The 25,692-nt window shown below is 40.5% G+C and overlaps 1 protein-coding gene across 2 annotated transcripts in view; it reads left to right on the top strand.

Moving 5' to 3' along the window:
* LOC148370588 (SMAD family member 4-like) overlaps positions 1-22,141 on the top strand; it is a 55,457-nt gene extending 33,316 nt beyond the window's left edge. For both annotated transcript variants that reach the window (XM_088328250.1, XM_088328249.1), the window contains exons 8-13: positions 10,005-10,100; positions 10,169-10,225; positions 13,094-13,277; positions 15,706-15,874; positions 15,952-16,090; positions 21,586-22,141. In XM_088328250.1, the coding sequence (XP_088184376.1) occupies positions 10,005-10,100; positions 10,169-10,225; positions 13,094-13,277; positions 15,706-15,874; positions 15,952-16,090; positions 21,586-21,800 (860 nt within the window). In that variant the 3' untranslated portion in view covers positions 21,801-22,141. The remainder of the gene's footprint in view (positions 1-10,004; positions 10,101-10,168; positions 10,226-13,093; positions 13,278-15,705; positions 15,875-15,951; positions 16,091-21,585) is intronic.
* The last annotated feature ends 3,551 nt before the right edge of the window (positions 22,142-25,692 follow it).

Below are 25,692 nucleotides of genomic sequence, written 5' to 3'. Positions count from 1 at the left end.
AAGGCGCCAGAGTCTGGAGAAAGGCTGGAGAAGAGCAAAATCCAAGTTGCTTGAAATCCAGTGTGAAGTTCCCACAGTCAGCAATGGTTTGGGGAGCCATGTCAGCTGCTGGTGTTGGTCCACTGTGTTTCATCAAGTCCAGAGTAAATGCAACTGTGTACCAAGATATTTTAGAGCACTACATGCTTCCATCTGCTGAAAAGCTCTATGGAGATGAGTATTTCATTTTCCAGCATGATCTGGCACCTGCCCACAGTGCCAAAACCACCAGTAACTGGTGCACTGACCATGGCATCACTGTCCTTGATTGGCCTGCTAATTCCCCTGTCCTGAACCCTATCGAGAATTTGTGGGGTATAGTTAAGAAGAAGATGAAAGACACCAGACCTACAAATGCAAATGAGCTGAAGGCCGCTATCGAAGCATCCTGGGCATCAATAACACCTCAGCAATGCCACAGGCTGATTGCCTCCATGCCACGCCGGATTGATGCAGTAATCCGTGCAAAAGGATTCCCAACCAAATACTGAGTGCATCAATGGACATTTTCAAATGTTTGATTTAGTTTTGCTGTTATAAAATTATTTTTTTTACTTGGTCTGAGGAAGTATTCTAATATTTTGAGATAGGATTTTTGAGTTTTTTTCAGCTGTAAGCCAAAATCAGCAATATTCAAATAATAAAAGGCTTGAAATAGTTCAGTTGATGTGTAATGAATCCAGAATGTATGACATTTTTGTTTTTTTAATTGCATTACAGAAAATAAAGAACTTTATCACAATATTCTAATTTTCTGAGACAGTCCAGTATATATATATGTATGTATATATATGTAAATGTATATATATATATGTATGTAAATGTATATATATATATGTATGTGTATATATGTAAATGTGTATATATATATATATATATATATATAATGTATGTATATATATATATGTAAATGTATGTATGTATATATATATGTAAATGTATGTATGTATATATATATATGTAAATGTATGTATGTATATATATATATATGTAAATGTATGTATGTATATATATATATGTAAATGTATGTATGTATATATATATATGTAAATGTATATATGTATATATATATATGTAAATGTATATATGTATATATATATATGTAAATGTATATATGTATATATATATATGTAAATGTATATATGTAAATGTATATATGTATATATATATATGTAAATGTATATATATGTATGTATATATATATATATGTAAATGTATATATATGTATGTATATATATATATGTAAATGTATATATATGTATGTATATATATATATGTAAATGTATATATATGTATGTATATATATATATGTAAATGTATATGTATGTATATATATATATGTAAATGTATATATATGTATGTATATATATATGTAAATGTATATATATGTATGTATATATATATGTAAATGTATATATATATATATGTATATATATATGTAAATGTATATATATATATGTATGTATATATATATGTAAATGTATGTATATATATGTATGTATATATATATGCATTTACGTACATAATGCGTGGTGCAATAACAGCAGAATTATTGATGCACACTGCTCGCCCGATCTAGAGTTTCTGGCGGTATCGTGTAGACCATTTTATATACCGCGAGAGCTAACTGTGCTCATTGTGATAGCTGTTTACATTTCTCCGGATGCTAACGCTAGCACAGCGCTAAACCTTCTACTCGCTGCCATAAACATTCAACAGCTTGCACACCCCGACGGAGCTTTCATTATCGCTGGCGACTTTAATAAGGCATGTTTAAGGACTGTTCTTCCAAAATTCTATCAACATGTGAACTGTGCAACAAGGGGTGAAAAAACTTTGGACCGCGTTTACAGCAACCTCAAAAACGCATACAAAGCTTCCCCCCCTCCCCCACCTAGTAAATTCGGATCACCTATGCCTATCCCTTACCCCCTCATACACCCCCATCCGAAGGAAAACAAAACCTCTAACGAGGACAATACAAACGTGGCCTGAGGAAGCCCTCTCCAAGCTGCAGGACTGTTTTGATCAAACTTGCTGGGAGGTATTTGAACACCATGACCTCCAGAAATTCACCGACACTGTTTTATCCTACATCCGTTACTGCACGGATGAAGTCACAGTATATAAAAAAATCAAAAACTACCCAAATCAAAAACCCTGGATGTCCAGCGAGGTGCGCACCCTCCTCAAACACCGCAACACCGCCTTCAGGTCTGGAGACAAGGCTCTTTACGGGGTGGCCAGGGCTGACCTGAAGAGAGGCATCAAGGAAGCAAAAGCAGCCTACACAAGGAGGATCGAGCACCTCTTCGCTGGAAATGACCCGAGGAGGATGTGGCAGGGCCTCCAACACATCACCAACTTCAGAGGCCACAACTTGGCAACTGTTGAGGCTGAGGCTTCACTAGCTGAGGACCTTAATCAGTTCTTCGCTCGCTTTGAAGCTGGAAGGCCACAAACAGCCACATCACACCCACCAACAACCAGCAGCAACTCCCTCACACTTCAGGAGCACGAAGTTAGGCGTGCGCTGAATACCATAAACCCCAGGAAGGCAACTGGCCCGGATGGAGTACCAGGGAGGGTACTCAGGGACTGTTCCAATCCGCTGGCTGGGGTCTTCACCACCATCTTCAACCGGTCCCTGTCACAGGCGACCGTCCAACCTTGCCTCAAAACCTCCACCATCATTCCCATCCCCAAAAAGTCAGCATTGGAAAGCCTCAACGACTACAGGCCTGTAGCTCTTACGCCTGTGGTCATGAAGTGCTTCGAGAGGTTAGTGTCCCGGCACATCAAAAACTTGCACACCTAGGACTCTCTCCCTCCATCTGCCACTGGATAATGGACTTCCTCTCCAACCGCCCACAGTCGGTGAAACTCGGTACCCACGTCTCTCCCACCCTAACACTGAACACTGGCTCCCCCCAAGGTTGTGCACTGAGCCCCCTGCTTTTCACCCTCTACAGCTCCGACTGCTCACCGACCCACCCCACAAACACTATCATTAAGTTCGCTGACGATACCACCTTGATCGGCCTCATCTCTGAAGGGGACGAGGCGGCATACAGGGATGAGGTTGAGTCACTTTCAACGTGGTGTTCGGAAAACCACCTCATATTGAACACCACAAAAACAAAAGAACTGATTCTGGATTTCAGAAGGAATGGCAGGAATCCAGCACCACTCATCATAAAAGGAGACTGTGTAGAGAGAGTCCACTCGTTCAAATTCCTGGGCGTGCACATCTCCGACGACCTCTCCTGGTCTGCAAACACCAGAGCGGTGGTAGGGAAGGCCCAGCAGCGACTGCACTTCCTGAGATTGCTCAGGAAAAATAACCTAAAACGGCAGCTGCAGGTGTCCTTCTACAAAGCCACAGTGGAGAGCATCCTAACATACTGCATCACGGTGTGGTATGCTGGGTGCACAGCAGCAGACAGGAAAAAGCTCCAGAGGATCATCAAAACGAGAATTGGTACGTGACAAGTAACTAACTGCCATCTAGTGGTAGAACAAAATGCTCTTCTGGCTGCTGCCAAATGCATTTAGAAATTATATGTATGTGTATGTATATATATATGAGTAAATGTGTATATATATATAATATATATATATATGGGCCGGGGTGAGGTGCGAGAGCAGGCAATGTCCTCCAGACTGGGCAGAGAGCAACTGACTATTTTCTGGGCTGTTTTGATGATCCTCTGGAGCCTTTTCCTGTCTGCTGCTGTGCACCCAGCATACCACACCGTAATGCAGTATGTTAGGATGCTCTCCACTGTGGCTTTGTAAAAGGACACCTGCAGCTGCTGTTTTAGATTATTTTTCCTGAGCAATCTCAGGAAGTGCAGTCACTGCTGGGCCTTCCCTACCACTGCTCTGGTGTTTGCAGACCAGGAGAGGTCGTCGGAGATGTGCACACCCAGAAATTTGAAGGAGTGGACTCTCTCTACACAGTCTCCTTTTATGATGAGTGGTTCTGGATTCCTGCCATTCCTTCTGAAATCCAGAATCAGTTATTTTGTTTTTGTGGTGTTCAGTATGAGGTGGTTTTCCGAACACCACGTTGAAAGTGGCTCCACCTCATCCCTGTATGCCGTCTCGTCCCCTTCAGAGATGAGGCTGATCAAGGTGGTATCGTCAGCGAACTTAATTATAGTGTTTGTGGGGTGGGTCGGTGAGCAGTCGGAGCTGTAGAGGGTGAAAAGCAGGGGGCTCAGTGCACAACCTTGGGGGGAGCCAGTGTTCAGTGTTAGGGTGGGAGAGACGTGGGTACCGAGTTTCACGGACTGTGGGGGGTTGGAAAGGAAGTCCATTATCCAGTGGCAGATGGAGGGAGAGAGTCATAGGTGTGCAAGTTTCTCCACCAGGATCTCCAAGATAATGGTGTTGAAGGCTGAGCTGAAGTCCAGAAAGACCATTCTGACGTAGCTCCCCCGGTGGTCCAGGTGTTTCAGCACGGTGTGAAGTGCTGTGTTTATGGCGTCGTCAGTGGAGCGGTTTGCCCTGTAGGCAAACTGGTGGGGTCTCCAGTGTGAGTGGCAGGGAGTTTTTGATGTGCTGGGACACTAACCTCTCGAAGCACTTCATGACCACAGGCGTAAGAGCGACAGGCCTGTAGTCGTTGAGGCTTTCCACTGCTGACTTTTTGGGGATGGGAATGATGGTGGAGGTTTTGAGGTAAGGTGGGACGGTCGCCTGTGACAGGGACCGGGTGAAGATGGTGGTGAAGTCCCCAGCCAGCGGATCGGAACAGTCCCTGAGTACCCTCCCTGGTACTCCATCCGGGCCAGTTGCCTTCCTGGGGTTTATGGTTTTCAGCGCACGCCTAACTTCGTGCTCCTGAAATGTGAGTGAGTTGCTGCTGGTTGTTGGTGGGTGTGATGTGGCTGTTTGTGGCCTTCCAGCTTCAAAGCGAGCGAAGAACTGATTGAGGTCTGCAGCTAGTGAAGCTTCAGCCTCAACAGTTGCCAGGTTGTGCCCTCTGAAGTTGGTGATGTGTTTAAGGCCCTGCCACATCCTCCTCGGGTCATTTCCAGCAAAGAGGTGCTCGATCTTCCTTGTGTAGGCTGCTTTTGCTTTCTTGATGCCTCTCTTCAGGTCAGCCCTGGCCACCCCGTAAAGAGCCTTGTCTCCAGACCTGAAGGCGGTGTTGCGGTGTTTGAGGAGGGTGCGCACCTCCCTGGACATCCAGGGTTTTTGATTTGGGTAGACCTTGATTTTTTTATTTACTGTGACTTCATCCTTGCAGTAAGTATCGGATGTAGGATAAAACAGTGTCAGTGAATTTCTGGAGGTCATGGTGTTCAAATACCTCCCAGCAAGTTTGATCAAAACAGTCCTGCAGCTTGGAGAGGGCTCCCTCAGGCCACGTTTGTATTGTCCTCGTTACAGGCTTTGTTCTTCGGATGGGTGTGTATGAGGGGGTGAGGGATAGGCATAGGTGATCAGAATTTACTAGGTGTGGGAGGGGGGAAGCTTTGTATGCGTTCTTGATGTTGCTGTAAACGCGGTCCAAAGTTTTTTCACCCCTTGTTGCACAGTTCACATGTTGAAAGAATTTTGGAAGAACAGTCCTTAAACATGCCTTATTAAAGTCACTAGCGATAATGAAAGCTCCGTCGGGGTGTGCAAGCTGTTGTTTGTTGATGGCAGCGAGCAGGAGGTTTAGCACTGTGCTAGCTTTAGCATCCGGAGGAATGTAAACAGCTATCACAATGAGCACAGTTAGCTCTCGCGGTATATAGAATGGTCTACACGATACCGCCAGAAACTCTATATCTGGCGAGCAGTGTGTATCAATAATTCTGCTGTTATTGCACCACGCATTATGTACGTAAATGCATAGTCCCCCACCTCTTTTTTTGCCGGAGTCTTCGTTGCGATCGTATCGGTGTAGCGTGCGTCCTGCTAGCTGGACTGCAGCGTCGGGGATCCGCGGGTCAAGCCAAGACTCCGTGATCACAAAAATATTGCTATTCCGTACGAAGCTTTTGGTAGCTATCCGCAGCTCAAGTTCACTGATTTTGTGTACGATGGATCTGGCGTTGGTCAGGAAGATACTCGGAAGCGCTTGTCGGTGTGGTCGTCTTTTTAGCTTCTCCGCTAAGCCTCCCCGGGAGCCTCGTTTTTGTTTACGTTCCCTCTGCCATCTCCTCGCTTGTTGGGCGGGCAGATCACCCAGGGAGATCCCGGTGGTCTTCGTATGTCCTTAGGGATGTTGTTGTTGGTGTTGTAATCGTGAAATGAGTCGAAATCTAATCTTAGACCCAGGTTAATAAGTTCCTGGCGACTTAAGGTGATAGTTGCCGAGCAGGTATTTATCAAAGAAAAGATGAGAGATTAAAGAACACTTAAAGTAAAAAGATTCACTGGAGGGACACGTGAAGCCGCAGCGTATAGACGCGCCGCCATCTTGAAAAAATATATATACATGTATATGTATATAAATGTATCTGTATATATATGTATATGTATGAATATTTATGTGTATATGTATATTTATGTGTATATAGAATAGAATAGAATAGAATATGCCTTTATTGTCATTGTTACAACATGGATATGCTGTGACAACGAAATTGGACGACTCCAGTTCCACATTTACAGTGAGGATAAGGAAACAAAGAGACAAAGGAACAAAGAACTATCTGACTTTGTTGTAAGTAGTCTTACATATGTATATATATATATATATATATATATATATATATACATACATTAGTTTAGGGCTTTACATCAGGTCGGGGCAGCTGCAGATTCCCCTGTCTTCGGTTGTGGAAGAGTTCAAGGTGGCCAAGTGTAGGGCGGTCATGATGCTCAAAGATTCTAGCGATGAGATAGTTAGGGGCGCGGGCGTGATTACAAGATCGGGGCGTAAATGGGCAGCAGACAGCCAAGTACATCAGGCATAAGGCAGGTTGAGGTTGAAAGATCTCATCGGAAATGCATGCGTAGGGCGTCAGTGATTAGGGTCTACTCATTTCCAGCAATGGTCAAAAGCTGATCCAAGGCAGAGGAGAGACATGGTGCAGGCCGAGGTCCGTCAACTGGAGGACGAAGGCAGGTGGTCCAGGGCAGTGGAGCTTGGAGTCCAAGGAGCCTGGACGAAGTGGGACCTACCAAAGCGAAGGATCACCTGGCCAGAACTCTTTAGGTTGGAACCGTTCCGGATCGCTTTCTTGCTCCGGTCAGTGTACGATACTCTTCCAACACCAACCAACCTGTACAGGTGGGGGTTGAGGGAGGACCCAACGTGCAGGCTATGTGGTGGGAGAGGGACACTGGCGCATATTCTGGCAGGATGCCAGATTGCTCTTAGCCAGGGCAGATACCGCTGGCGCCATGACAAGGTCCTCGGTGCACTGGCTTACATCTTGGAGCAGGAAAGGCAGAAGAAGCACCAACCTCAACCCAGTCCAATACATTCCATCCAGTTCGTCAGGGAAGGGAAGAAACCAGCATCCTCCAAGAAGACCAAAAAGAGCCTCCTGCAAACAGCACCAGCGTGGGAGATAAAGGTAGTCCTGGGAAGGAAATTACACTTTCCCCAGGTAGTCCAAACTTCCTTGAGGTGTGATTTGGTCAGAAGAGGCTAAAAAATCATCCTGATTGAGCTAACTGTACCATGGGAAGAAGGATGCAGCGAAGCCCATGAAAGGAAAAACACCAATTATCAAGAGCTGGTCCAACAGTGCAGGGACAAGGGATGGCAGACCTGGCTATTCCCAGTGGAGGTCGGGTGCAGGGGCTTACCAGCACAGTCTGTATGGGACACATTAATAGCTCTGGGAATAAGTGGAAGGGAGAGAAAAGCAGCTGCCAAAAGGGTGGGGGAAGCCGCGGAGAGAGCCTCTTGTTGGCTCTGGAGTAGGAGAGAGGAGTTTAGCTGGGGACCAGGAGAAGATGGACAGTGACTGGCCATCACTGCCGGCCCGCCAACTTGAGGGCGTTGTGGTTAAGGGTCGAAACGCCCAGTGACTGTTGGACACCACCTCACGACATCTTCTCCTGGTTAAAGGCTACAGTCACTGTTCGAGTGACTGCAGAAGTTGCACTGATTAGAAGTGTATGTAATAGTATATATACATGTATACATATATACATATATCCATATATTCATACATATGTATATATATACTGGACTGTCTCAGAAAATTAGAATATTGTGATAAAGTTCTTTATTTTCTGTAATGCAATTAAAAAAACAAAAATGTCATACATTCTGGATTCATTACACATCAACTGAACTATTTCAAGCCTTTTATTATTTTAATATTGCTGAATTTGGCTTACAGCTTAAGAAAACTCAAAAATCTTATCTCAAAATATTAGAATATCATGAAAAAGTATACAAGTAGGCTATTCAACTAATCATGAACTGAATCATCTAATTAACTCGAAACACCTTGCGAGGGTTTCCTGAGCCTTAAAAACACTCAGCTTGGTTCAGTAACCTAAATCACTGCTGATCTGACTGCTGTCCAGAGGACCATCATTGATACCCTCCATCAGGAGGGTAAGACACAAAAAGAAATTTCTCAAAGAGCAGGCTGTTCACAGAGTGCAGTTTCAAAGCATATCCACAAAAAGTCTGTTGGAAGGGAAAAATGTGGCCGGAAACGCTGCACAACCAAGAGAGATGACTGCAGCCTTAACAAAATTGTGAAGAAGAGCCGCTTCCAGAATTTGAGGGAGCTTCAAAGACAGTGGGCTGAAGCTGGAGTCCAGGTATCAATAGCCACAGTTCACAGACGTGTCCGGGAAATGGGCTACAATAGCCGTATTCCCATGGTCAAGCCACTTCTGAACTCAAGACAACGGAAGAAGCGTCTGACTTGGGCTATGGAGAAGAAGCACTGGACAGTTGCAGAGTGGTCCAAAGTCCTCTTTTCAGACGAAAGCAAGTTTTGCATTTCATTTGGAAGTCAAGGCGCCAGAGTCTGGAGAAAGGCTGGAGAGGAGCAAAATCCAAGTTGCTTGAAATCCAGTGTGAAGTTCCCACAGTCAGCAATGGTTTGGGGAGCCATGTCAGCTGCTGGTGTTGGTCCACTATGTTTCATCAAGTCCAGAGTAAATGCAACTGTGTACCAAGAGATTTTAGAGCACTACATGCTTCCATCTGCTGAAAAGCTCTATGGAGATGAGGATTTCATTTTCCAGCATGATCTGGCACCTGCCCACAGTGCCAAAACCACCAGTAACTGGTGCACTGACCATGGCATCACTGTCCTTGATTGGCCTGCTAATTCCCCTGTCCTGAACCCTATCGAGAATTTGTGGGGTATAGTTCAGAAGAAGATGAAAGACACCAGACCTGCAAATGCAAATGAGCTGAAGGCCGCTATCGAAGCATCCTGGGCATCAATAACACCTCAGTAATGCCACAGGCTGATTGCCTCCATGCCACGCCGGATTGATGCAGTAATCCGTGCAAAAGGATTCCCAACCAAGTACTGAGTGCATCAATGGACATTTTCAAATGTTTGATTTAGTTTTGCTGTTATAAAATTATTTTTTTACTTGGTCTGAGGAAGTATTCTAATATTTTGAGATAGGATTTTTGAGTTTTTTTCAGCTGTAAGCCAAAATCAGCAATATTCAAATAATAAAAGGCTTGAAATAGTTCAGTTGATGTGTAATGAATCCAGAATGTATGACATTTTTGTTTTTTTAATTGCATTACAGAAAATAAAGAACTTTATCACAATATTCTAATTTTCTGAGACAGTCCAGTATATATATATATATATATATATATATATATATATATATATATTTATGTGTGAATAATATATATATATATATATATTTATGTGTGAATGTATATATAAAAAAATTGTGCTTGAAAAAGCTTGAAAAGTGCTTGAATTTAGCCATGAATCTTCCTAAGGTATGGGAAACACCATTGATTGGTTGACGACTCTCCCAAACTCCGCCCTTCGTTTTGTGCTTTGCAGCCGTTTGGACTGGCAGCAGCACGGCGTCCTACACTCCGCTGGCACAAAATGGGCGGAGCCATCAAGCCATGCCCCTTCAGCCTCCAAGCCAGCATTGTAAGACAACCCACACCGACTCAGTCTTTCATGATGCAAGCAATAGCATTTTATTTTTTCCTTGAAAGGGTCCCAGCAGCATCACGCTTCAAGCGCCCTTTCTGTGTCTGGATGCAGTCACCCAGGTAAAACAGTATCACTTGTTCTTGAGCTTTTATTTTAAAATGGACAAACTTTTGTTTGATAGATGCTACCATCGAAGGAGCAGGTAACCCCTTACCATTCCTGTAAATTTCGCCCAAAATCCCAATCCAAGATGTGTATCCCAAAGTAAATTGAAAGCTGTTCTTGAACCGTTTGGAGGATATGGACACTTTTTGGTTTCTTTTGAAAGGTTAACACTCTGAAGTTTTGTCACAAACTGCATTAATCACTGCAGGTCCTACAAACAATGAGTAAACCAAGTTGGGACACACATTTTTTTTTGCAATCAAGTGCCTGCACATGAGTGTACCATGGTCGTCCTAGCTGGAAAACAGGCGAGACAATAGCTTGAAGCCTTGCCTTGTCAAATTTGATCACTATCTGAAAAAAATTAACATTGTATTTTACACATTTTTCTAGGCATTTTCTAAAGTGGCCGTTTGGAGACGACCAGTTCACAATGCTAAAAACTTTGCATGAGTGTATTTTACTTTGGCCAATTTTTAGACATTGTGAAAGAGTTGTCAATGTTTCACTTCTCTTTCTAGAAGTCAATCCATGATTGTGCACACTTACACGTAATTCTTGTGCTTAATCTAACTTTGCATTTGCACACTTTTTATTTCAGCTCTGATTTTTTTACTGCTTGTAAAATTACTTAAAATTACACTGGTAATTTTTAGTGACTCTACATTAGAATCAGTCACTATTGGTTTAAGGTTTTAAAGCCAAATTGGTCATGACGTCATAGGTTGTCACAGATTAAGGTCCGTGAAAAAAGCTTTCAATTGGCCAAGAGTGATGTCAATCAAAAGTTCAGAGAATACCAGAAGTCATCTGATGAGTCTGTTTGTTTGTAAACGGGAATTATTTGTCAGACAGAAGGATTGCAACAAGGAACGGCCAACGATGCAGAAATGCTTTCAGGCGGATTTTTTTATATCGGTCGGCATTATCGTGTGTTTTGGGGTAAATATTTTACACGGTTGGATTAACTGGACTCTCGAGGATGTTAAAAGACTATGTTTGCCGAGAATGGTATCATGAACTGACTCCCAGGAGGCATTACAGGTGAGCTAACAGGTTTTGTAGTTTTCAAGTATCTTGTTTTAGACTGATTGTAATGTTTCTGTGATGAGTACATTTTTGAAGTGGTTATATGTTTTATATTTTGAAACCCAAGAATTTAAGCTTTCCAATGATATGTGGCATGATGTATTTCACTGACTGGTGACATCGTACAGACACGACTTTGTTTACCAACAGTCCGCCGGCCTGCTGAATGTTAAGCAATTAGGTAAAGGGACACTGTAATATTTGACCGTTAGTTGTGGCTTTATGGGTCATGTAACCAAAAAAGAGGGCTAGGCAGCACATTAAAGAATAAAAACTACAGAGACTCATACTGAACAGAAAGCTACATTTTTTTATTTTTGTTTTTTGGCCTTTCACATGGTTTTTGGTTATGGGGGTACCTGTAGCAGCAAAATGACCGACCACGATGTCAGTTCCCTCTAGATGAGCCTAATCTTCTGTCAAATAAATACACATTTCTTGACATACGAATATTAAAAAAGAATGCACATTTATATCATAATTCATGTATTTTTGACTATTATTTAAATCAATATTGTTTTTTACTAGCATTAGATGGTGCTGAATAAAACACCATGTCACTTCAATATTTTCCTAGCACTAGTACTGACCATTTTAAAATATGACAATTTTTCTTCAAGCGTATTAAACAGTTCACTGTCTATTTTTTTCTAGTTTAGTCAGTCAAACCAAACAACAGCCTCAAGGCGCTAACTTAACCAAATATTCAAAATATTCAAATGACATTATTTTCTGCACTACAGGGTACAGAACTTACTGTATTTTCTGCACTAAAGGGCGTTCACCCCCTAAAAGAGTCTTTTGTCATATATTTTTAATATAGGCTGCCTTTCGTTGCTTGTCCTTTCCCAACCAAGCCAATATTTGTTTGTCAATTATAAAGGGTACCAGGAGCATTACCAGGGGGTCAGGGGTAGGCAGTACCCACCCATGGACATGCTCTGCCCACCCAAAGAAAACTAAAAGTAATGGGAGTCTGAAAATGAAATTTGTCAAACAAAGGAAGAAAAAAAATAAGATAAAAATGGGAAAAAAGAGAGAAAAAAATAATAAAGCAAGAAAAAAAGAAGTACAAAGCTAGGGACGAGAATAAAAGAAAAGGGAAAAAGAAAAAAAGAAGTAAAAAAAATGGAAAATATAATAAGAAGAGGAAAACATAAGCAAATAGAAAAAGCTAGGAAAAAGGAAACAAAAGAACGCATCATGTGCGGAAAAAAGAAGAGAAAATGGATAGAAATTATGAAGCAAGTAAAAGTAAAAGATAGGAAAAAGAATTTTAAAAAAGAAGAAGAGAGAAAAATAAGAAAACAAGCAGGAAAAATAAAGAATAAGAAAAAATAATTAAAAAGCTAGAAAAAAAAGAAAAGAAGCAAAATAAAATAGTTAAGGAAAATGGACAACAAATGAGGGAAAAATAGGGAAACAAGAAGAAAAAAAAGCTTGGGGAAGAAACAAAAAAAAAGGAAAAAAATAAAAATAAAAGAAGGAAAGGATTTTTGGGGTCCCTTTATTCAGTATATTACTAATAATGATATAATATTATGCACAAAATAAATTAATATGTTTTTTTTTAAATCCATTATACCATTGAATTATAATAAAAAGAAAATCCACTCTGCCATGAACTTTTAACTCATTCAAACTTTTTTATACTACACAGCCTTTACCTGAAATCTTTGCATGACACAACAAACAGCCCTGATACGTACTGTCTTTTTTTTTGTTGCAAGCAGGGCCGGAGTTCTGGTGTTCCATCTCGTACTTCGAAATGGACGTGTTTGTGGGGGAGATGTTCAAGGTGCCCGCCAGTTGCCCGTTAGTGACGGTGGACGGCTACGTGGACCCGTCGGGCGGCGACCGATTCTGTCTTGGACAATTGAGTAACGTACACCGCACCGACGCCAGCGAAAGAGCCCGGTACGCCAATGAAATAGCTTTCAAAACTACTGGTGGGATTGAAACCCACCACCCCCACTTGCAGAATTGAAGACACAAAGAACTGGAAGTCCAGGGATATCCAACATGGTGCCCCATAAAGACCACCTGATTAGCCCGCAGACAGTTCTGACAATAGGTCATGGGTCACTGTGATTTGCTAAGAAATGGAATTTCTTGATTGAGCCTAGCTAACCTCTAATAATGACAACCCGATAATAACATAGTAGTAACAAAGACTATAAAGTGCTCCTAAAAACCCTAACTTGGCCCAAAATGTAAAAGTGCGCCTTATAACCTGGTGCACCTTATAGATACTGTATACCAGAAAATTTAGTGGATAAGATTAGAAATGCCCACAGTATTTATGTGTGCACCTTACTATGGTATAATACAACATTCGGGCAGTGATTGATCAATTGAAAAATATTGCTCACCATAATCGCAAAGCATTATATTGAATGGGAATAGAACATGGAGGTGAGATTGCCAAAACTCAAGCACTCGTTATGCATAATATTTTATCTTATTACCACACTAATTTAACTCACGATGCCAGAAACATCTAACAATGGAAATAAAAACTGATCATATTTAGAGGTACCACTGTATCACCTTCTAGTGGCCAAGTGTGGAATAACTCTAGATGAAGCTTCATCTGTGCAAAACGTTAAAATTAAATTTGTCTTTATTGTCATTGAAATTAAATGATCTGCATTTATATAGCGCTTTTCAAGTCAAGACTTCGTGCAGCCATGTAAGGCGCTAACCTGCTTATTGGGGGCATTAGGGGTTCAGTGTCTTACCCAAGGACACTTCGACATGTAACACAGAGGAGCCGGGATTTGAACTGCGATCTCTTTATCCCAAGACGAGCGTTCTACCTCCTGAGCCACTGCAATCATTAGAAAATGGAAGAATCTAAACATGACGGTCAACCTCGATCGGAGTGGAGACCCATGCAAGATATAACCTCGTGGCATCTCATTGATTCTGAGAAAGGTAAGGAATCAGCCCGGAAATACACGACAGGATTTGGTCAATGACCTGAAAAGAGCTGGGAACGCCGTTTCCAAAGTTACTGTAGGTAATACACTAAGACGTCATGGTTTGAAATCATGCATGGCACGAAGTTTTACCTGCTTAAACCAGCAAATGTAAGGGCCCGTCTTAAGTTTTCATATGACCATTTGGATGATTCAGAGGAGTCATGGGAGGAAGTTTTGTGGTCAGATGAGCCCAAAATGGAACTTTTTGGTCATAATTCTTTGGGGATGTTTTTCTGCACATGGGACAGGATGAGTGCACTGCAATAAAGAGAGGATGACTGGCGGCCGTGTTTTGTGAGATTTTGGGGAACAACCTCCTTCTCTAAGTTAGAGCATTGAAGATGGGTTGTGGCTGGGTCTTCCAACACGACAACGACCCGAAGCACACAGCCAGGAAAACCAAGGAGTGGCTCCGTGAGAAGCATATCAAGGTTCTAGCATGGCCCAGACAGTCTCCAGACCTGAACCCAATCGAAAATCTTTGGAGGGAGTACAAACTCCGTGTTTCTCAGCGACAGCCCAAAAACCTGACTGATCTAGAGAAGATCTGTGTAGAGTCAGCCAAGATCCCTCCTGCCGTGTGTGCAAACCTGGTGAATGACTACAGGAAACGTTCGAGCTCTGTAATAGCTAACAAAGGCTACTGTACCAAATATTGACATTCATTTTCTCAGGTGTTCAAATACTTATTTGCAGCTATATCACACAAATAAATCGTGACAAAAAAAAATCATGTATTGTGATTTCTGGATTTTTCTTTATAGTTTATCTCTCTCACAGTGGATGTCCACCTACGATGAAAATTTCACCCCCTCCATGATTTCTAAGTGGGAGAAATAGCAAAATAGCAGGGTGTTGAAATAATACTTTTTTTCTTCACTGTACATGTACTGTATATGTATATTATATATATATATATATATATATATATATATATATATATATAATAATATTTATGTAGCAGCATGGCAGCGCAGTGGTTAGCGCGTGTGCGACACAGTTGTGAAGTTTGCATGTTACCCCCGTGCTTGTGTGCGTTTACTCCGGGCACTCCGGTTTCCTCCCACATCCCAAATACATGCATGTCAGGTTAATTGGCCGGTCCAAATTGTTCTTAGGTGTTAATGAGTAAGTTATCTGTCTCTGTGTGCCCTGCAACTGGCTGGCAACCGGTTCAGGGTGTCCCCTGCCCACTGCCAGAAGACAGCTGGGATGGGCTACAGCACCCCCACGACCCTACTGAGGATTAGCAGTGCAGATAATGGATAGATGGATGGGTGTATATGTGTATATATATGTATGAATATATATATATATATGTATATATATATACACACGCCCTTACGTTGTATTTCTTGCAGTTTACACATTGGCAAGGGTGTGCAACTCGAATGTCGAGGCGAGGGCGACGTTTGGATGCGCTGCATGAGCGATCACGCTGTCTTCGTCCAGAGTTTCTACCTGGACCGGGAGGCGGGAAGAGCCCCGGGTGATGCCGTGCACAAGATCTACCCCGGGGCCTACATCAAGGTGCGCCCAGTACGGGCCTGGGCCCGCCACCTAGTTCGTACTCGTCCAAATAATGCGATGTGTTTGGTACCCGCCAGGTGTTCGACCTTCGACAGTGTCACCGCCAAATGCAGCAGCAAGCTGCGACAGCCCAGGCTGCCGCCGCCGCCCAGGCTGCCGCCGTGGTGGGCAGCATCCCAGGACCAGGCAGCGTGGGGGGCATTGCGCCAGCACTCAGTGAGTCTCAACACAGTTGCTAGGGGAACTGTGGCTCTTTTGAGAAAAGCGGTTCTTTTGGCTCGGCTCACTGAAAAGAGACGTCTCTCTGGGTCCTTCAGATTTTTTCGTTTTCAATGATATGTTACCAATGATAACAAAACATTATGCGCCAAAGGAATTCATTTTGAAAATGTATTATTCTATTATAATAACCAGTATTCATTTTACCTCTGAAAAGTGATGGGTCCCAGGGACTCGCATGCTCAAAAATCTATGGGTCCCAACAGAGATCTATGGGTCCCCAAAATTTAGTGTTATCGCAGTTGAAATTGTAAATTGGCGACAAATATATAACATAAATCTATATATTCATTCAGTTTTAATCATAACAGTGTATTGGTTATACAAATCAGTTATCACTTCAGATTTTTCAGTTCACAACAATATTGTACATTATACAAAATATTATTGCTGAAATAATTATATTAATCTATATTTTCATTCAGTTTTACTCATCACAGTTAATTGGTAATACAAAGCAGTTATCACTTCAGATTTTTCAGTTCACAATATTGTACACTATACAAAATAATATTGCTGAAATATTTATATATTCTTGCAGTTTTAATCATCACAGTTAATTGGTAATACAAAGCAGTTATCACTTCAAATTTTTCAGTTCATATATTTTTTGTGGTTTGCTGTCCCGCTATAGTTGTAATGCCTTCTCAAGGTCCAATCCATTATCATCCTCCTCATAGCGTCACCAGTAATATAACTTAGTCCATTCTGGCAGAAAAGTCCTTTTCTTGCTCGGAGTATTCTTTTGTTTATTTTCTTTCGTCGAATCGTTCGCTTCAAAATGTTTTCCTTGCCTTCGCGGTCTTCTGAAGAATTTTTCCGCCGTTTTTTCGTGCCGTAATTATTGCCGTTGTTACTACTTTCTGTGTTATGAAATTACCAATTTTTTGTTGATTTGCAACTAGTACCAACTGTTTTTTTGGAGGCATACTTCTCTTTCACTTGACAACCGCCACAACAATGACGTCATCTCGAAGCAACGAGATCTCGTTTGCCGAGATCGGCGCGAGACCAAAAACAACAATGGCGGATGGCGGATCTGCCTGACGAAAAGTTTGGAGTGCGGTAAATCTTTGTTAAAAACAAAAAAAAAGTAATCAGGTAATAATGACAATTTGGTGTCAAAAACGTTGCGTCCCCAGCAAAAATGATGCGTCTAGGACGCAGGTACGCGGGCAAACGAGAACACTGAATAACCTTTGCGGTTTAAACATACAGTGTACTTTTACCTCATTTAAACTCTCAAATTGTTTATATTCAACAAAGTACACAGAGATGACGCTGTTAATATTAACCGGTCATGAGCCTCTTCGTGTGTGCGTGCGTGCGTGCGTGAAAGTGAGTTTCGATGGGAGCCAACTCCTCGTTGGTGGGAAGCCAGCTCTCGTCATTTAATTCAAAGAGCCTTTCATTCACGAACGACATCGCTACAACCCAGATCGCCACTATATAAGGACTGAAGGGCAATCATAGTTTAGTTGTACATTTTACGAGAGCCTTTACACACCAGAATTTTGATACATTGTTTTTTTTTTTTTTTTTACCAAAATGTTGCTCGCTTTACAAAGGAAATTCCAGTTCACGTGTGACCAAGCCAAGGAGTGCAATCGGGAAGCAGCAAATGCCAAACACAAATCCGCAGAAACATTTATGCAGCACCTCGCTGCAATCTTTTTCGAGGAAGGTTATACAGTATTCCTGTTGCAAAAAAACAGGATAGTCAAGAGAAGCTGGTATTGTTAGTTGTTTTGTGCCCGTACTGTTTTGATTATCCCTCTTTCTAGTTCCATTCTCCCCCACATGGGTCCATTAACATAGATAAATGAAAACTGAAAAAGGCAAAAAAAATGTGCTGTGATTTGGTGTGTTCTCACTCATTTAAAATTACAGTAATTTGAATTTTAAGTGTACAGTAACTGCTAATGCACAGTGTTGGTCACGTTACTTTAAAAAAGTCATTGGTGATAGTTACTCACTACTTCCAAAAAGTAACTCAGTTATTAACAAAATTACTGTAGTAAAAGTAAGTACTATTTCTGCTACTTAAAAAAAAAAGTTGTTGTATGTCAAATAATTTGAAATTTTCTGAGCAGCATTCGAGTCAGGTGATTAGAGAAGAACAGACAAGCAGTTGTGTTATACAACCTTTAAATATTTATTGCACCTCACCAGCATCAGATATATCTTACACTTGAAGTGCAACAATATTAAACAGTAAAAAATATAATGAAATAGCAATCAGCATGTAAATAAACACACACGAAATAGAAATATACATAAACGTACAAAAACCTACGTAAACAGATCAGATCAGATCAGATCTACTTTATTGTCATTCTAGTACACGTGTATAGAGAACGAAATGTCGATACATCTGACCCGCCCAGTTTCCTTGAATGTACAGATATAAGTAAAAGTTGTATTGTATTATGGCTACGTATAGTATTTTACCATAGTGCCGATAGTGCAAGAGGAGTAGCTAACCAGATGTGCAAAATGGGCAGTCAGGTTAACAAGTCAGGTAAACAGTAACATTAACATTGTAACAATAACGCTGTAAGTACAATAGTGCAGAGAGCAATTGTGCAAGGAGTGGCAAGCTATAAAGAACTGCCAGTAGTGCAAAAAGTCAAATTAGCAGCCGTTTAGATTTAGGATTTTAGATTTACGCACAAAACGTACATAAAATGCTCAAAAATATACATGAATGTACGTAACGCACAGCTTTTGACTGTCAGTGTCATATATTTTTATATAATTTATATATCATATGCTTTGTGTATAGAGCTCGGTCACGTGACTGTACCTTACAGGCACTCGTACATGTCAGGATAAAAGGAAGTGCCGTAAGGCCTAAAGGAGGATGACACAAAGCTTTCTGGATCAAGGTTGGGTCGTTTCAGTGTAGGTTTAATAACAGCGGACTTAAAAGCCGCTGGAACTACACCAGAGGAGAGTGATATGTTGATAATATTTAGAACTGAAGGTCCAAGGACCCCAAAATTACCTTTAATCAGCAAACCCGGAAGTGGGTCAAACAGGCAAGTAGTCGGTTTAGCCGTATTCCACACCTGTTTAAATATATAAAGTGACAGATCACTAAATCGGGAAAAAATCCCTGGACAGCCACCATGTCACGCATCTATAGATTTCAGACCTTTAATAAGTGATGTATTAACATTGTCTTTAGAAATTTCTTCCCGTATGCGTTCAATCTTCTTATTAAAGAAGACCATAAAATCATGGGCTGAATGGGTAGAACTATCTGGAATAATCTGTTGCCTCGTTAGCGATGCTATAGTGTCGAAAAGGATTTTGGGGTTAGATAGATAGATACCGTAAATTCCGGACTACAGAGCGCACCTGATAATAAGCCGCACCCACCACATTTTAAGAGGAAAACCGATTTTGTACTTACACAAGCCGCACGTGTATATAAGCGCCATGCGCCCACATTAGAAAAATGTAACATAAAGACAAAATTAACCCAAACCCGACTTAAAGTCCCGCGATTAAAACTGAATGTCCTTCATAAAAGTACACAGTCCAAAAATCACAGCCGGCAAAATGAACGGAAAATGATACCGGTACTTAAGGTTTGATGCAGACCTGCAGAGTCTGGGTCCCGTGAAAGTAATCCAAGGAAAAAAGTGTATATTTCCAAAGGTAAGGGTGGGAAAAATATATATCCACTATTGTCCGCCGCGTCCACAAACACTCACCTTTACCGGTCCCCACTTCCCGTCACCCTGAGTTTGTTTCTTCTTCTTTTTTATTTGCCCGTGCTTGTGTAAGTGTCTGAAATAAATACATTACAAAAATATACAGTTGCAAATTCATATTATACATGGTTACACATATTTACAAAGAAAGACCGAGAGAGTTTTCAAAGCTTTAATAATAATAATATAACTTTCATCCCAAACGGTGCCTGTGACAGGGCAGTTAATGGTAGCAACACGCTAGCAACACGCTCGCAACACAGTAAACGGCTCTGTTAAAAAAAACATAGCGTACTTGTAAAAATCACGGTAAACCGTCCTCATCTTCCTCCTTAGAACTGAAGCCATCAAAGTCGTCTTCCTCAGTGTCGGAAAGAAACTTTGTCATATAGACGTCGTCCCACGCTCCCTTATTCCAAAACAGGGTAGCAACACGCTCCCTCCTTCTTTATCTGACTGCTCGATTGCTATTAGCTTGAAAGCTGCGTCATGTGCCTTTGTTTTTGCATTTTGCATGATGAGGGTATGTTTACGCTAATTTAATTTATGCACAAGCCAAGAAGTTGCAGTCTTCCTCAGCGCATATATTCCACCCGTCTAAATCTTACCTTTTGTACTCGAGCGCCGCTGGCGGCTGTTAGAAAAATTACATAAATTGGCTGCATCACTGAATAAGCCGCAGGGTTGAAAGTTTGAGAAAAAAGTAGCGGTTTATAGTCCGGAATTTACGGTAGATACTTTATTCATCCCCGTAGGGAAATTCACACTTCCAGCAGTATCCTTGTGTTGAAAATAAAACAATAATAAAGTAAAAGAATTTGATACATTTGTGAATTTTTATTTCTGATAACGGATATGCCAGTGCCGAGTTCAAAGGCTTTGCTAACCAGTGGGAGTTCAGACATCTCACTTCCAGTCCTGGGCATGCCCAATCCAATGGACAAGCAGAGAGGACAATACAAACAGTAAACATTTGTGGAAGAAAGCAGAGGGTGGTTGTGGTGACCCCTACATTTACCTTTTGGAAAATTCTAATACACCACTGGAGAAGTTAGGACGGTCACTAGCCCAGCTGCTAATGGGAGAGCAGCTAAAAGGAAAACTACCAACAGTACATCGACAACATTGCTTGCACCAAAAGGATCAGAACACAGCCAGCTGAGAGAAAAGCAACAAAAACTGTACTTTGACCGTCAAACAAAGATCTTGCGCGACTTGCGAGAAGGAGACATGGTCAGAATGCAAAAAGGAGAGACCTGGAGGCCAGCTGTAGTCTGCACCAACATGAGCAGCCGAAGATCTTTATATACTTTATACTGTATATCATATGTTTTGTTGTGTTTCTTACAAGCACTCGTACCTGTCATTATAAAAGGAAGTGCCGTAAGGCTTCTAGAAGGATGACACGAACGCGGTCTGTAGACGCTGCCCTGCCAGCAATAATACATACAAGACAAAGTCATACGCCTAATCAAGATATTACAGTCAGTAACAGTAGCTGGATTGTAACAGTGGAACAAATAATCAATCAGATTACCCCGTTACTGACTAAATAACACTGTTACGTAAAGGCGTTATTTATAACGCCATTTTTCCCAACACTGCTCGTGTGTAGAGGTACCATTGTATCATAATCTGGTGGCCAAGCATGGAATAACACTAGATGAAGATTCAACATCAAATAATTTTCTGACTTTTCTTCCCTGTCAGGTTTATCGGCAGCGGCGGGCATTGGCGTGGACGATTTGCGTCGTTTGTGCATTTTGCGTCTGAGCTTCGTGAAGGGCTGGGGACCTGACTACCCCCGACACAGTATCAAGTGCACCCCCTGCTGGGTGGAGGTTCACCTGCACCGGGCCCTGCAGCTCCTGGACGAGGTCCTGCACAGCATGCCGCTGGCGGAGACTGCTGCCCCCAACTGCTGAGCCCGCGCCCTCAAATACTGAGGCCCAACCCTCACCTCCCTTTGCTTCGTACCAAATCCAGGATGGGAAAACCTACTAACGGGACCCAGGCAGCCTTTGATCGCTCTCAAAAAGCTGCCCGGTTCGTTTTTGGCCCCATTTAATCAAGCCAAGTCTAGGTTCAAGTAATCCATGAATAAGTCACCAAAAAGTCACTTTATGACCTGTTTAAAGGGACAGTGTGTATTATTTAGTGCCCCCTAGTGGTTAAGAAAAATATAATTCATTAAAGAAACTTTTTTTTTTTTTCCAATAATAAGCAAAAATGCATGAATTATTATAAAAATGTGCATTTAAATTGAGGAATTCTGCATTTATTTGACATAAGATTTCAGCTCACCTAGAGGGAGATGACATCATTCTAGGCTTCCTGTTTTTCTCTTATTTTTGTCGTTTTTAAGTTTTACTTACTTTTTTTTCTTCATTTCTTTTTCCTCTTTTGCTCTTTTCTCATTCCTTTTTTCCTTCTGTCTTCTCCCTTTCCCTTTTTGTCTACAGTATTTTCTTTTTTCTTACTTTCTATTTAATTTTTTTCTTCATTTTTTACAAGCTTTTTCTATTTCTTTTTCTTTTGGTTTCTTTTTTCATTTGTTTTTTTTCTTTTCTTCTTTTTTTCCTTTTTCTTGTCTTCTTCATTTTTCTTTTTGGTTCTTTTTTATTTAATTTCCTTTCTTTTTCTTTCTTTTTTGTTTGTTTTTCTTCATTTTTTCCTAGCTTTTTTCTCTTCCCTTTTTTTATTTTATTAAAAGGTTGGAGGATAAGGAGAAGAAAATAGTTGCATTTTGGTCACTTTGAGTCTTCATAGTTTGTGTTCTTCCTTGCGATTTGTAGCACTCGTTTTTTGTTAGCACAATACAGCGACATCTAATGACCAATTATTACATGGTGTCCCTTTAAATTGAGAGGCTAAAAGAAAAAGACAGCCAAGGCTTCCTCTTGTGGCAAAAATGGAGAATCTTGCCTAGCCGCCGTTTTATTTTATTTTTTAAAATTGCGTTTAGTGACGTAATCTGCTCTCTGGTGGTTCTGCCCACTTTGGTCTTCTCGCTCGCTTTTATTCGTACAAAAAAATAAAAACCTCAAAAGAGCAATTTTGCTGGAAAAGGCCATTGTCGGTCTTCGTGCTAGCATGTATTTAACCAAATGTTTAGTGTCAATCACCTCCCTGCAAATACCTCAACGCGGACACTTCACGGGCTTCTCAGAAATTTGTAAATTGCGCCGGACGCTTGACGTGCCTTCGCAGCCGCCATCTTTGTCGCTTTCGTGTTTCGCAAAAAGATTCCAAGTGGTGACACCAAATTGTTCCTAATTATTCTAAATATCTTTTAGTGTTAAAATGAATTGGCAATGTTGTCGTTACTGCAATGCTGCAGATCGTAAAACAGGAGTCGGGAACCTTTGGCTAACAAGCCATACAATATATAGTACATATGGCTCGAAAACAAAATGGTGCTTGTGCAATTATATACTGCAGGGGTCTCCAACTGTGTGTTAGCGGCACCTGGGTGCCCCCTAAGAACAGTTTAGGTGCCCGCGGACCTGTTCTGAAAATAGCTTACCTATAGCTGGGTCTTTGTGAAATGACTTATTTTATTGGTTGACTGAGTCTATTCAACCCTATATTTAATCATTTACCTTGTAATAACATAGTAATAACATGGTAAATTGTTATTTGAGAAATTCAAATAAATCCATTCCAGTTAATGAGCATTATGGACAAAAAATCGATTAAAGTATTGACTATTATTTTATTGCGCTAAAGAGAATAGATTTAGAACCTATTCATGTATTAAATAAATGTATTTATTCATCCATTTATTGATTTATTTGACAGGAAATACAACAACCTCAATTCCAATTTATAGGTTTTATAAAGCGAATGAGCAAAAAATGTGCAGTTTTTTCAGCTATCTGGTTACCTTTTTAGATTTTTTGCTAGCTATCTTCCTACCTTTTTTTAGCTATTTAGCAAGCTATCTAGCATTTTACATTTTTGGCATACCATCTTGCCAACATTCTATGTTTTTGCCATTTATAGAGCTAAATTTTGGCCTCCTTTCGAGCTAGCTATCTAACTTTCTATCTTGCTATTTATATGGATTCTATTCTTTTATTTAGCTTTTTAGCTCATTTTAGTTTTGTACCTGTTTACCTTTCTAGCTAACTATCAATCTATTTTTCAAAATCTATTTAGCAAGCTATCTAGCTAGATTTTTTTCATGTTTTGCCTGCTATCTAGCAAGCATTTTGTCTTTTTTTGCTAATTATCGAGCAAAATTCTCCTTTCTATAGCTCTGTAGCTTTTTTTTTTCTTTTTAGTTTTCTACCCGGCTATTTAGGCAGTGTTTTACTCTTTTAGCTAGCTATCTAGCTCCCTTTTAGTTTCCTTAATCCGACAAGACATACAGAAATGTTCAAAATATAATGTCTATCTATCTATCTATCTATCTATCTATCTATCTATCGTTCTGCTAATACAAATGCTTTTTCAGTGCTAACCTTTCCCCACTGCCCCTTTCTGTGTCTACAAAAAAATAAACTTTAGAATACTACAGTAATAATACTATGATTTAAAAATGATACGAAAAATGTTACAACAGATATACCACAAAAATAACACAACTGTATTATTACAAAAATACTAAACTGATACTACAAAAATACTACAGAAATAATACAAAAACACTACTATCAAAATAATTCAAATATACTTTTAGGGAAATACTACAAAAAAATCACTACTGTAATACTATAATACAAAAATGTTACTACACAGAGATACTACAAAAATATGCTGACAGAAATATGACTAAAATACTACAAAATTACCACTACAGCAATACTACAAAATACTACTATGAAATACAACAGAAATACTAGAAAATTACTATGGCAATACTAATAAAATACCACTACAAACATACAACAGTAATACTGCAATACAAAAATACTACTACTTAAATATTTATAACATTGATTCATAAATTTAAACAATTTAATAGGTGTCCTGGATCAAGTTCTTGGCCATTTTTTAACCCAATTTGGCAGATGACTCCAAATAGTTGGCTACCCCTGCTTAGTATGGAAAATTCATTAAACAATGTATGTTCACTGTTAAGACACTTTATGAAAACCCACAGAACCAACTGTAAACACTCAAAAACTCTAGCAAAGCAACCAGAGCACTTCAATTGGGTAAGTGGTGGGAATGGAAGGAGCTGCACACGGCGCGCGCACTGTTTCTTGCCATCGCCCAGTGCCTGCCTAAGGTAAATACGTTGCTATCATTTGCAGTATTTTGTAACATTTTTACAAAAGAACTTTGCTCGCACCTTGATTTGAAACCATTATTTATGAAAACAATAGCAGTCAAAATGAGCCTCAACACTTAAGTAACTGCGGGAGGGAGTCACATTTTAAGTGGTATGTTCATATTGCTATGAGACACTGGCGTTGTTATTATATAACAGATCAAAATATTTGCTTTTATGGCTCTTTGGGTCTAAAAAGGTTCCTGCCCCCTGTCTTAAAACAATGTACAGTAATGTTACTATAAAAATAAATGGAAACAAAAATTGATTTTGTCTCACTTCTTCGGATATTTATGTTCTGTTTTTTTTTTTTGTTCTGCTTTGCCTGGCCTTCGTAATCATTTTCGGTCAAGGGTGGGCAACTATTTGGAGTCAGGGGCCTCATTGGGTTCAGCAATCTGGCCTAGGGACCCGTTCTGGAGACATCCATGTTTTTTATGTTTAAATAAATATACATTCAAACATCTACATTTTATATCTGTTTTTAATAATTACATTACATTGGTCTTCAAACGCTCCCAATTAAACTTAAACAATAT

Source organism: Urocampus carinirostris, chromosome 2 (genome assembly GCF_059441175.1).
Source record: "Urocampus carinirostris isolate Australia breed hairy pipefish chromosome 2, RoL_Ucar_1.0, whole genome shotgun sequence".
Lineage (NCBI taxonomy): Eukaryota > Metazoa > Chordata > Actinopteri > Syngnathiformes > Syngnathidae > Urocampus > Urocampus carinirostris.
Note: the sequence above shows the minus strand (reverse complement) of the source record. Positions and strands in the feature narration are given on the sequence as shown.